The sequence below is a fragment of the Pituophis catenifer genome, unplaced genomic scaffold (assembly GCF_029215685.1).
Source record: "Pituophis catenifer annectens isolate HBS135680 unplaced genomic scaffold, rPitCat1.0.hap2 SCAF_1, whole genome shotgun sequence".
Classification (NCBI taxonomy): Eukaryota; Metazoa; Chordata; class Lepidosauria; order Squamata; family Colubridae; genus Pituophis; species Pituophis catenifer.
In genome coordinates this window covers 314,809,474-314,823,829 of record NW_027256881.1, presented here as the reverse complement: position 1 = coordinate 314,823,829, position 14,356 = coordinate 314,809,474, and the positions used below count along the sequence as shown (strand labels likewise).

Below are 14,356 nucleotides of genomic sequence, written 5' to 3'. Positions count from 1 at the left end.
TGTGGCCGCACCGACCCTCTGGAATGAATTACCCACTGAGCTCCGGACAGCCTCCGACCTCCGCTCTTTCCGCGGTGGCCTGAAGACATTTTTCAGCAAATCTCCTGATCTGCTGGCAGTTTTTAGTTTTAACTGTTGGGGATTTTAATTGGATTATTTTAGCATTAATTTATTGTTTTGTTGTTTTATTGTTGTAAGCCGCCCCGAGTCCTTCGGGAGAAGGGCAGCATATAAATATGAATAAAATAAAATAAATAAATAAAATAAATGTATACCACGTTTATCCAATATTCTTTTACTCAGTGGTGACCAGTCCCATTATAGAGGGGGAGAGGAAGAGGAGAAATAGCTCATGTCTGCATTCCTTAAAGCAGATGCTTTTTTTGTACTCCTGCATTTTCCAAAATACTTTCTGGAGATAGATTCAGATGTTGCACAAACTTCATATTTGTTGAGCTGAGAAGGGGGCAAGGCCTAAACTCGTGCAACCACTTTACTAAATGATTATATGAAAATTTGTTACATTTGTATTTGCTGCCTATCTCACTGTGGATGTATTACATAAGCATATCTATAGCTGCTGGATTTTTCTTCCAACTATCTTCCCTTTCTTGCTCATGTCTAATGAGTGCCAAGGGACTGACTTTTTAACAAAGATGGTGCAATTATATCATTGATCATTGCTGATGGTTAGCATCCTGGGAATATCCCCCACCCTTGTTTTGGTGTCTCTAACAAGAAATTCTGAGTCATAACAGGATGGATTGCTCAAATGGGTCAGAAGGGAAGCTGTAAAGGCCCATGGCTCATACAAGACTTCCAAAAAAGTAGAATTAATTAAAAAGTGCACCAGTCCAAGCCTTGTATCTCTTTCACTGGATCCACTTAAACCCTTAAGAAGATTCCACCTGGCTTGCATTTTTGACACCCGGTTCCTCATTATTTTGCTTCCCCCCCCCCAGAAGCTTAGCTCCAAATTTTATATGAATTGCCATGCTTCCTCAATTGCTCATGGTCTAGTTTGTAAATGCTTGAGAAGTAATGCTGGATCATTGTTTTTACTACAAATCTCTCTATAATCCTAGTAATACCAAATTTTATATGCAATGTTTTATCTCAGCTGTATACCGCCCTGAGTCCCGCAGGAGAAGGGCGGTATAGAAATAAAAATAAATAAATAAATAAATAAATAAATAAATAAATAAATACTCAGACATGGACAACAATAATGGAATCTGAGGATCTCCACATCTGCTAACTGGAGGAATGAATATTGTTCTAGGAACAAATCAAGAAGATATATAGGAGTCATGAATTTTGCCCATTATTTTAACCCAAGAGAATGTTGTGCCTCAGGTTCCAAAACCTGGGCATAAAATGCCTAGATATTGACTTTTAGTGGTTCTTGAAAGCTATAGTGGATTCTAGAACTTAAGGGTTGCCTGTGACAGGTACTTCATTAATTCCTCTAGTACTTTTACCCAATATTCTCTCACAGAGTAAGATTTCTAATAAGGGACACTGCATCTTATGTTGTACCAACAATCTAAATTTTTAATCCCAAAGGTGCTTTTTCATTTGCACCACTCAGGGGCACAGGTGATGACACAGATAAACCTCCAGCTGTCTGCAAGGAGTATAAATCCTTCCATTCCCCATCATCCAGGCAGAGCTGAAGAAGCTTCTGGGATGGAAAGTGAAATGTCTTCAAAGGAAAACCAGAAAGTCCAGTTGCCTCTTGAAAAAGCACCTTTGGGAGACAACCATGACCTGGATGACCAAAAATCTCCATAGACACTAAGTTTTTAACCCTACAACAGGATTGTAGTCAAGAAAGAATCAACCCATTCAATAGCATATTGGAAAACCGCATGAACTCTCCCATGGTATTGAATATCAACCTCTATGTCAAATTAAAAAGAGAAATAGTAGGCTAGTGTACTTGGTTCATGATCTTCATGGCTAGACAAATAGCCATGTCTTAAGTGAAACCCAGCCAGCAGGGTTGGGGCCAATCTGATAAAATGAAATCTGAGCCCAAAGCAAGGATATAATCTGAATAAGTGTATTTGAACTGGCCCTCCCTAGTTCTGTGGAACATAAAGGCAGAGAAGGGAGAGAAACATACAGACTTGCAAGACTATTACTGTAACCTTATAATGAAGGTAGTATTCATATTCATGATTTTGGTTTTCTGTCTGGACTCCCTGGAAGGGCTGACACATGGGCAGATTGAAAATGTCCATAATGACACAGCATTGTGCCAAGTTTTTTTTAATATTAGTTGCCAAATCTTAAGAACAAAAAATGTCTCACACTTTAGTATGGACAGTAAGTTTTAATGAAAGTGAAGAGTGTTCCTTCCTAAGAGCTGAATCAATTTAGATTTCTCTTTACCTCTTGATGAATATTTATTTGTTAAACAAATATATTAATTTTCCTGAAGAAGTGAGTTGAGTTTTGATGGAATCTCCAATTCCCCAACTGCTCAACTTACAAACAAATTGCAAAAACATCAGTTCCTGCCATTTATTAATGAGGAATCACTCACTGGAGTACATGCGGGTAATCTCACAATCTCTCTTTTCTCTGACCAGCAATTTCAGCTGAAATGTCCTCTCTACTTTTTTAAGGAACATCTTCAGTTCACCATGTCCTCATTTGAAGCTCATAGGCAAAATGTAATATTTAAGAACATGAGGTTCAGCCAATCCTCATTTCTTAATCATTTTGGAATTATTTTTTTTATTGCTCTTTAAATAATGAGACCCTTCGGCAATGGCAAGCTTCATGGCATTCACTGGGTGAGCTTCCATCCGTCCTTTGTAAAATGAATTTTAACTACGTTTAAGGTTTTTTTTTAGAATTAATAGCAAAAGAATAACTAGAGAGCTGATTTCATAAAGTTATAAACAGGGTCCAAATTGAATGTAATAAGATTCTGAAATTAAATAAAAGATTTTAAAAACATGAATTATTCATGTTTTTGCATTCAGAGGAAAGACATGCTAACAGAAGAAATAATTATAATTAGAGGGGAAGAACACTTAAATGTGAGCTGATGATGCAGAATGAAGCAAAATCTTTTAACAATAGATAATTGAGAGATATTTGTGAACAATGGGTTCAGAAGTTAGTTTTAAAGGTCTCTGCTATTATTGATAATGCTATGGAAGAGGAACAAGTATTACTGGATAAGACTGAAGTTAATTTAAATGTGTGTTTAAAAATGACTGCCTACAAGAAGGATGTGGAAAAAGATGAAATGTTGGCTATACAAATGAAACCAGTGAATGTTTGGTAACTAAAAAGAACATACAAATGATGAACTAGAAGAGAGTCTTGGATAACTTTTCTAAATTAGATTTACAAGAGACTTATTTTTTGTCTTTTAAATTTATCTAAATAGTTAAAACAGTTGTGTTGTTCAGTAAACTTTTATTGGATTTTTACAGATTAGAGTTGAAAGATAATGTTTGGGAGACTTGTTTAATGATAGAAAAAGAGATGTATAATCACAGAAAAGGAGATACAAATGGAAAAGGAAAAAAGTCAAGTGGGTTTATAAGATCAGGTTTTTAAAATAGGTTATTTTTGGTAACCCTTAATGGATCCTTGCTGATTAGGATTGATGAGGTTTTAAAGATTTATAAGCAATGTGGTGAGATATGGAATGAAAAGACTGTTAGTTGTATTTTAAGATATGGTGATCAGTTTAAAGTTGTTTATACTTGCTGGAATGAAGAGGAAAATCTTCATCTCCTCTCTTTGGACTTTTCCTTTTTTCTTTGTTATACTTTGTATTAATTTTCTCTGTACAATTGTTTAATAAACTATTATTATAAAAAAATAATTGAACTTCAGAAGGCAGTAAGAATTATGAACAATTAATTATGGAACAGAATGTAGGGACCACTAAAAATGAACGAATGGACTAACACTAGGAATGGAAAATACAGACAGATATATTCAAGAAACAAATATTAAGCAACAGACATTAATCTCTGAAGATCATCATTTCTTTTTCCACAAGAAACATAACCTGGAAATCAGTTTCATTTGGAATGAAAATGTAATTTTTGCCTAGCTTAGTTTCAGAACATACACAAATCTTAATTTCACTGATTTCTGAGATATAGGATATCACACAGTACTCAAAAGGTCTCTTTGCTACGCTCCAAAAAAACCCCACACCCATTGTTTTTGTCCTTTTTACTAGATTGAATTGAATAATGCTTTAGTTCACTTGTAAAATTAATCACAAGTAAATTAAAATTAATGGGAACTCAAAAAAACTATACAAGCTCCCTAGGTGGAAGTAATTTATATGCCAAAATGATTTGTAGAACTGAGAGCTGTTCACACCGTTTACAGAAAGAGACCAATTAATCTCCAAAACACAAGGCCTCACAAAGGGAACGGATCATTCCTCAAGGTCATTAGCATGAACTGCATTGTATTAAACAAAGCTGAATTGGTGTTTCTTTTCTTGTCAACAAGTAGAGATGCTCATTTATTTAGGTCCGTTTCCCCATATTACCAGATTGATAGTAAATGAGGCAGGGGCAGTAAAGGCCAAATCAAAGCTCTGCATAGTTTTGGTTAGATCTCTGGTCTGAACTCAGCTGTTGAAGCACATCCTCTGGATTCCCTGTAAAATTCCATGAAAAAGTCAGGAAGATGCTCGGGAAAAGCCTTGACAGAAAGCCTTCTTAGGTTTTAGATGGAGCAAAAATGTGTAAGGTTTGCGAACATGAACAGCTATCAGGTAAGCAGAAAGCCCCGCCCCTCCTCACATTTGTTGGGAACAGCCATTTCCTTCAGCAAACACTTCTATGGCTCTCATAAACCCTGCTTCATGGACTTCGGATTGTGTTTTGTGGACTTTGGACAGTGCTTTGTGAACTCTGAACCTTGTTTGTGGACTTCCTCCTTGCCTTGTGAATTGATGCTGGTGATTGTTGGATCTAGTTTGTGGGACCGGGTTGCCCCGACTATGGATGATTGCCTTCAGGGAAAATTGGGGGTAGAGCTTTACTTACACCATTCGAGGGCTGTCTTGTCACAGTAGCTGTGCAACAGACAGACTTTATTGATACCTGCACTTGCCGGGGGACCCAGGTCAGAACATCTTTTGTGGATGCCCTTTTCTCCAATTTTTTTCTCATACAACAGAAAATAATTGCATTTGGGTGCATTTTCTTTGCTAGCCTCATTTCAGCAAATCAGCCTCTGCTTTCTGAACCAGAAGTTACAGCCCTCCTGTGGTCATGGTTTCTTTTCCAGCGAACCAGCCCAAACTTGTCCTTGCTTCCCCCATCTATAACTTTCAGTTCTGCTGTCTGATCAGATGTGGCCTTAGCTGGTAGCTGACTAGCTTCATAATAGAAAACAGACATTTTGAAGCACACACCCAATTGTGTGGCTGCATTTTTTCTTCAACTGCATAGCAGGAATAGTACGGAGCAGATGCACTGGGAATGCCAACTGATTCTCATTTGACTGACTCATAGTTGTCGGGAACATGTGAGTGAACAAGAGCTAGATTTTTTACTTTTTAATCATCTGAAGAAACAGAGAAGCCAGAGGGTGCAGCTTTTGTTTCTATGGGAACTAGACAAATAAGACCCATTTCAGACCAATTGTTTTGTTTGCAAAGGGACAATGCTTACATCCCCTAGTGCTTAGCTGGCCCTGAGTTAGCCCCCCTGCAGTCTTATTTTTATTATTTTGCAATCAGAGTTGGGACTAGGGGATCTTAAATTAAATTATCAAATGCTATTTCTCTTATTGTTGACAGTTTTACTCTTGGGAATCTCTTCCTGCTATTTGCACATTGACTTAGTTGTGAACTGTTTAGGGCGTCATTAAAAAGCTGAACAGGTTGATATTCAGATTGATCCACAAGAATCTTTTGTGCTCCTTTGTAGTCCTAGATCCCCAGGTAGACATCACAAAAGCAACATTGGTCCTTCCGCCTCCTATTTTCTCTCCAATAACAACCCTGTTAGGTGAGTTGAGCTGACAGACTGATTGAACCAGGTCACCCAGCCAGCTTTTATGCCTAAGGCAGGACCAGAATGTGCGTCTCTTGGCTTCTAGGCCAGTATCTTAACCACTACACTAAACTGGGCTACTTTAAAATGAAGCAGCTAGGATCTTAAGAGCTAAAAGACACATTTTAGTTGTTGGCAATTTGCTGTCTTAAGATACTGGTTTTAATCAGGTTAAAGATCAAAAGAGTCTCCCTACTTCAGTATGCACTTACCTGATTTTGCCAAGATGAAGAAAAATCATTTTATTCTGTCCAAGTTCACCGGTCTTTTCACTCCTCCCCCTACTCTAGAGGGAGATTCCTCCACAGCATGAGACATTTTAAAAATAACTCTGATAATGGAAATTCGAAAACAAATAGTGGTTATTTGGCAATACACTAAATATAACAGTCCAGTCTCCAATGGTTTATAATATATCTGAAGGAATTAGACCCTCTCCCCCCATTGCAATTTGTAGGCTGGGACTGCAATGGCAGGAGTAAAACAATTTTGCAATCCTAATGCTTGCTTTCATTACAGCAGTGTAAGACAGGTGGAGAGAATAAAAGGCAAGCTAGTGGAACATTATATTCAGTGGCAGATTGGATGACTATGCTATAAACAAGAGTTAATTACAGAGACTTGTAATAGAATCCATTGTTAAACTTATTAGGCAGCAGCAATGCTGAGATCAGCTTTAATTCCCAATAAAAGTCAGTTGTCTCTTCCTCCCCCCATGGTAGCAAAGCAAATGCTCCTTAGATGTCCTCTTAGCCAAAGTGAGCTGTAATTACTTGCATAGAGACTGACTGCATTTATAAATCCTCCATTTCTCTCTCTCATCTCCACCATCACTGCCTCTCCCTAGGCACATCTACCCTTCCTATCAGATCAGAAAGAATGGGCACAACTCCTAGTCCTTTCCCTTAAACATTGCCACCTCATGAAATCTATAAAGCAGGCCTTTACTGTGGCAGCCGTGGCCTTGGAATACCCTTTCCCTTGATGAAGTCCAGCAGGTCTCCATCTTTTTAGCCTTTTGCAAGGCACTTTTAAAGACCTGGCTTTTTCCTCCAATCATTAGAACAGGGCTGTCAAACTCCTGGCCCATGGGCCGGATGCATCACGTGCTGGCCACACCCACACCGTTTAGCAAAGGGGGGAAAAGTCCCAATACATCATGTGACGCTACCATGACGTGAATTTGACACCCCTGCACTAGAATATGGTGAAGTGGATCAGAGATTTCATAAGAATGTTGGAAGTTTAATTTTGGTGTCAAGTTATTAATGTTTATGGCTTTAATAGATTTATGTTATGTTGTTTTTACTGATGTTGTCTTAAATGATTAGGAGCTACTCAGAATTTGACCTTAGATGGGCAACTTATATAAATGTTTTAAATAAACAAATTCACATGCAGAGCAAAAATTTGAAGCTGCTTTTTTTTCTTACGTTACTCTTTTCAGTCACACCTTCACATAATTACATAGCTGTTAAGGAGATATACTGCAACTTTTTGTTTGTAAGGCTCCACTTCCTGCCTTCCATTTTAAGAAAGTGACTAAAGGCAGACTTTGTGGTTTTAGTATCAAGCCAGTCTTTCCTGTAACCCTCACTTGAAGCTTTTTGTGTCTGTGGGTAGTTATCTTGACTTCCTGTGCAATTACATTTCCTAAGTCCTAATAGTAGAGACTTTTGCAAAGGCTAACACCAGACTGGAATTTAAAAGATGCCTTGCTGAGACTAAGCATATTTACTTTTCCTGAGTTCTTGAAACATTGTAGAAATGGCTTTCCACAAGCTGACATCTTCCAGATATACTGGACTACAGTGCCCATAAATGCAACTGCAGTGTGTTAGCCCTAACATTTTTCTTACTGAGCTACAGAGGTCATGTCAAATTTATAAAGCCTTCAAGGTTTTAGCCTCCAAGTAATTAAAAGGGGAGTGATCTTACTATTAACCAATATGTGGGTTGACATCTATTTGGAAGGTTCTGCTGCTTGTAGATATGACCTTTATTTTATTTTTATTTTTATTGGATTTATATACTGCCCTACTCCCGAAGGACTCAGTGCGGTGTACAGCCACAGAATAAAACACATAAATACAAAAATTTAAAATAGAATAAAAACGAATTAAATACCTTCAGGTTTTCTTGGTAATGGCATTCCTTTTGAGTTGTATTGAAATACAGCAGGGCCACTTATTAATACTTGAGGATTTTACTGTATATTTAATTTTAAATATAAAATTAGGCTTTTCTTTTGCGTGCTTTATTTTTCTGTTTTTATTTGCATGCTGCCTTAGAGCTCTTCTGAAAAAAAAGCCCACAAGTCTTAAAAATAAACTAACAGATCTGTCATCAAACCAAATTAACCACGAATCTGTTATTTATTATTTCATCATTCATCTTTCAGCAGATCTGTCTATTGATGATAACCACCAGAATGTATATGTAATTTTTTTTTCTATTTCTGCACCTGAGAGACATCGTGTGGCCACCAAGGTCATTACAATTTTGTGGACCTAGCTTTGTTCCTCAGTTAGGTATAAATTCCAGAGTTACTATATTACTTTATGTCTGTTACAAGAACACTTAAATGATCCCTCTGACATCTTTCCAAATGCATAGACTTCTTAAAAACTTCACAACAGACTGATTATACCATTCATTTTCAAAAGTCTTCAATATCTTTTTTGGGAGCATCCTCTCCCTGCCTCCAGGTTAATAGCTGGGATTTTAAGGATTTATTCTCGCCCTTTCAGTCGATTTATCCTATTTATCCTGAATTTAATAACATTTATTTTTAAATCAAGATGCATAGGGTTTACTGCTATTCATAGACACAACAGATCTGCATATATAATAAAAAGATACATCTTTTGAAAAATATCTTGTCCTTAAAAATATTCCAGCCTGCTCTACATAAGTTTCTGGAAAAACACAATATATGAGTGGAATACTTGATGCTTGCTGAGCTGGGTTGTTTGCTTGAGATGTTGAGACTAGCTATTATCAGTGCTAGTAATAGTCAATGAAATGTCTACTAGCAAACAACCAAGCTCAGAGAGTGCCAAGGACCCCATAGTTCAACCCTGAGCTACTTATATTCTCTTTTATTGGTACAATACACAAGATCTGCTGAAAAGGAATTGGAGTAGTTTCTGCCAAGAAAGCAATATCTAAGGAACATGTAGACGGAGTAATTAAGTAGATGCTACAACATAAATGTAAAATTTTCTAATTCATGTGTTGAGACCTGGATCACTGACTATGCTACTGTAGTTCTACATGTGGAAGCCATCCAGCTTCCACATGAATTTGGAAATGAGTAGTGATGTAACCAAATCATTGAAGGACACCTATTTAAAAAGGTAAAATCCAAACTGACTTTGAACAAGAAACCTATAAAGTGCAGATTTATAAGAAAAATCCATTTTCACTTAAGCATTATGATACCTAGGGACAACTTGCAGTATTCAGGTGTTTTGGATTTTTTGCATAAACCTTCATTAGCCTTAACACTAGGAGATAGGTATTTAAATTCTGGAATATACTGGGTTTTTGCATTCATTTCTGCATTCTAGTGCTATGATTGCATTAAAAAAACAAGTATATTGTTATGTTCAATATACTGTTCAGAATATTCTAATAGTCATAGTGTCTAATAAAAACTAAATTGAGACAGGCAGCGCTTCAGAATACCAGCACTTAATAGATAGTGATCAACATTTGTTGTTTTTATACCTGCCACTGAGATTTATACAATTGATTGACCACTGTGGGAAACTAAACTAGGTAAGTTTCTTGACTGAATACCTCAGAGCTTTTCATATTTTATAGGAAACAATACTTCTATATAGCTACAGTATAAAGTTAAAGTAGAAATAGTATTAAGAAATGTTTGGCTTAGTGTAATTATTTGTTTCAAGCAATATTATCTCATTGTTCTGAAAATTATATATCCCAAGCAGTATCAGGTATGGATCAACTAAACATAGGCATTTAACACATATTCAAACAGCAAATTGGAAATTATTATTAACATTTGAACTACACTTAGGATTCAATTGGAAACAGGAAGCCCAGAAAAAGAAAGTACAGTGGTAGTGTAAGCAAGATTTTGAGTTTCTCTGGCAATAATAGCATTTCCAAAAAAGTGCCTCAGCAAGAATGCTCTTACAATAGGCAGAAGCTATTTTCCTTTCCAATGTCTATGTATATAAGATGACTCCATCATACTGCATCCCAATGTATCCCCTGGTAGAATAAACAGTAGCTAGTACATTGGGTGAATTATGAAGTAAACAATAGAACCTTTAGTTAATTAGGTGCTTTAAAATTCTAAACCTTTGAATGAATTCAAAATTAAGATGAGTACAATATATGTTACTGACAAATAGAAACAAGTTATGGCAGGTGACAAATTTATTAGAAAACCTATAGCATCACCGGAAGGTTTGTATTGCAGAATACCTTTCAGCACAGAAATTATGAACATGGTAAAATCTCATTCAGCAAGTCTGCAGACTCTAAAGAATATATATTATCATCTTGAAACATCCTTTTTACTTCTCACTTTTGGCCTGTCTCTCTTCAGAACAATATAAAAATGGGCAATTTTTATGCATTAAAAAGTTCAATTAGCTTAAAAAGATTTAAACAGGAAAGATAACAGGACAGATGGATACTCACCTGAAATTTTAAATAATTGCCCTGAAATGTTATTTATTGCTTTGACAAAATGGAGAATCAGTACTTGCTACAGCCACTGTTGAACAATTGTTATAATTATATCTCTATACAGAATACTGTTCTTTTCTTTTTAAAAAAACAAAAACAAAAACAAAAGTCAGTCACTTTGTGCTATACTACAGCAATGTAGGATTAATATAACATCTTTACAAAGTTTCAAGGGAGAATTACACATAGATGAAAAATGTCTGGAACATTCAGTATTCTGTATTACCATTCTGGAGAGAATTTTAGTTGGATGCCTCCAAATGAAATATTATAATTCAATTCACTACATTTTAAATGAAGTTTTTTGCCAGATCATATATCTAATATCTAAAATTATCATTAACATGATAATTTAAGCTCCTATCAAATTTGAATCAAAAGGCATTGATTCAGTCAGCAGCAGAAGATTATATCATCCTATGATTTGATTTAGACAAATCATATCCAGTTTAGTAAGGACCAGGAGTGGAGATAGCAGTTTGAAAAAGGCAGATAGTTACAGCCAATTCATGTAGAGTACACCCTAAAATTGTTTAGTATCACCTGCAATGCAGGATCGGCAAGCCTTCTTGAAAAGTGTTTTAGTCATCATAATTACACTGAATGTCTGAAGCTTTGTCACAAGCTTAGAAAATAGAAGTTTAGATAAAGGTTCAGGGATTGGATTTATGTAGCCAGCATAACAACAAAGATTTAAGCCATTTACAACCCCCTTCTAAACTCCAATGCATTGTGACTAAAATATTTTTAAATATGAAGCTGTGCAAGAAAGCATATAAACCTGTCTGGATTTACAGAAGCATTTCCAAATGAAAATTATGAGCTATCATGTCACTTGGCAGGCAATCCTCTCCACCCACCCACCCACCCTGTTTTCAACAGCTTTTTGTCTCTAAGGGCAGAATTTGCTATATAGATGCAATTGATGATAAAGGAAGACTGGACCAGCAACAAGGCTTTAAGGAAGTTTAAGCCTCTGACAAAATTGAAACATGAGATAGACTTAATCCTCTAATCTCGCTAAAAAATTTTTTTACCATTCCCATAATTCCCAGCCTGCATAACCAATTTTAAAATCTGGACAGCAAACAATTGGGAAAGACAAAATAAAATATAAATTCTGACTGGACAGGTCATACTTTCTCACTTTTATAAACTATGCTGATAGTGTTTTGTTTATGATTAACATTATCAGTCATTGTACAATACATACAAGAAAGTTAAATTACTGGAATTCAAGAATTTTCTCTCTTTTGTTTTGTTGATCTGGCCCAGTTATTTTGCCATAGGATTTTTTTTCACACTAGAAATGCCTGAATATGTTATTTTACTTCAAAATACATTATTATAAGGTAGCCTGAATGCAAAATTTATATCAATTGTTCAGGCTGTTTCTACAGTATTTCATTAGCAACAAATTTTCCCTGCACCAGCTCCACTGAAATGAATAGGAGTTGAGAACAAACTTTTCAAGTAAAATTATAATGTGTACTAGAAAAAAAAAGGTGAGGATAAAATGCTCAACCAATTTAGCAAAGGAAAAAACATGTAACCTTGAAGCATCTCCCCGACAATTTTCATTATCATAATTACGTAATTTAAATTGATTTCAGACTTAAATAATAATAAATAGGCAAAAGAAAAGAATGAATGGGGGGGGATTAAAATGTCATGAAAATTAATTTTAAAAAACACAGGAATAATGTTCATACCCACAAACCAAACCTTCATAATCTTAAACACAACAGTGAACTGTGAAACTTGTGTTTACCGATTATTTAGTATTTTTAAGGGCTTTCACCTTGGCCATTTCAATTTTAGCACCAAAATTAACCTGGAAGAGGTACTGATACAGTTCTGATGCTATAAATGAATTGTTTACATATAATACTTTTATATTATAATTATACACACATACTGTACATTCACACATCCACACAACAGGAGGAATATCCAAATGTATACATGGTGTGTTTCAGATTGTTTGTCAAGACTCAAAGCAATGGAAATAAAGCAGAAGGGAATATTTTACATAGGCAACTTTAATGCTGTAGTGCACTTATAAAAAAAGAGTCCAACTTCCCTCCCAGCTCAGCAGCTTGTCTGAACTGTTTTGTTTTAATATCACGATCCAGAAGATGCAGAAGTTATTGCCCTAAGTATTCTATACATGACCATTGGTGTCCTCAAAAACAAAACAAAAACACTTGAATTTGCTACTTAATTTACAAACTCGATTGCTCTTCTCATTACAGCTTTAATTCATTGGCAATTTTGGAAGCAATGTTTTTAAAAGCTATGGATGTTCCCGATATCCGTTTAAAGCGAACTCCGTTCAGGGACAGTCTGGGTAGCTTACACACCTCCATCTCCCATTGCACAAGGTTTTCTGCATGGCCATCCCCATGGACACAGAAAAGCAAGAAACGTTCCCTCTGTTCATAGTCACAATTATTGGCATCCAGGACCTTGCGAATTTCCCTCATCATATCATTAGGATCCATTGAACTGGTAGTTTTCATGCTCCAAGTAAATCGTAGTGAACGGGGTTTGGCTTCCTTGCTGTCATCCTTCTGATCAACAGCCACGTTACGACTGAAATGAAATCAAGTTTCAGTATTCATGGATGAACCTGGAAATTGCTGTTAGTAAAAGTTATTGTCTTTTGAGGCATGCATTATTAAAAACATTCTTCTATCAGTATTAAAAAGCTTAGGTTAGTGTTTAGCAAACACATGAATTAGACAGAGCCTTATAAAGCTAAAGCCACAGTTACTTCCTCCCGAAAGCAGATGTTATGGGGGTGGGCTGGGGGCTGCAAATGGAAGTGTGACTATGGTATTGCATATTACTTTGCTGCCACTTCTCTGCTCCAAATCTTTTCCCCTTATTGGTCATATTCCTATCCTCACAAAATACCAAACAAGTAGGCTTGCCTATGCTAAATTTTATAGAGTATACTGAAGGAAATATACAACATTGGGAATTGGGGTTTTTAAGGAACAACTCTTTAGGGAGAGCACAATAAGTTGGTGCTGCACTTTGAACCTATTAGAAAAGACTCCTTAAAAGTTTGTAATTGCTAGAAGATGACTTCAGACTTAAAAAATTTATATTTTCTTTAAAAAAAATAAACAGATAATTTTCCATGTTTTACGTTAGTAATACAGGTTCATCATATTATTTTATAAATTATCACTCATAATTTGTATTGGTCAAAATTGCCATTTATGTTTTGCTCCAGAAAAACAGCAAAATTAACAGATATTCCAAAACTGTATTACTGTATATACAGATAGATTAGAATTAAAGTTATAAACTGTGATCTGGTTCAATTTACACCAGCAGCTGTTAAGATTTTTGTTTATTGGACTACAGTCTTCTGGGTAAAAATACATTTAGTTCTGTATGACAAATGGCCTCATTCCTTTCCCAACCCAATTCCCTTACTCTTTGGGGATAAACTAAGAGAAAATGAGGTCACAGGAATTTTTAGAAGTTCATACTCTTCTGCTTCTTGATCCTGTGAAAAATTGCCATGCCCTTCTGAAAAGTATTAATCACCTAAATTC

General features: G+C 35.8%; 1 protein-coding gene across 5 annotated transcripts in view; it reads right to left on the bottom strand.

Moving 5' to 3' along the window:
- Positions 1-12,804: 12,804 nt before the first annotated feature.
- Positions 12,805-14,356, bottom strand: part of MARK3 (microtubule affinity regulating kinase 3) — a 71,692-nt gene continuing 70,140 nt past the window's right edge. For 4 of the 5 annotated variants that reach the window (XM_070942178.1, XM_070942169.1, XM_070942184.1 and 1 more), the window contains one exon: positions 12,805-13,379. In XM_070942178.1, coding sequence (XP_070798279.1) covers positions 13,034-13,379 — 346 coding nt within the window. In that variant the 3' untranslated portion in view covers positions 12,805-13,033. The remainder of the gene's footprint in view (positions 13,380-14,356) is intronic. The other variant, XR_011600299.1, reaches the window with a different exon arrangement.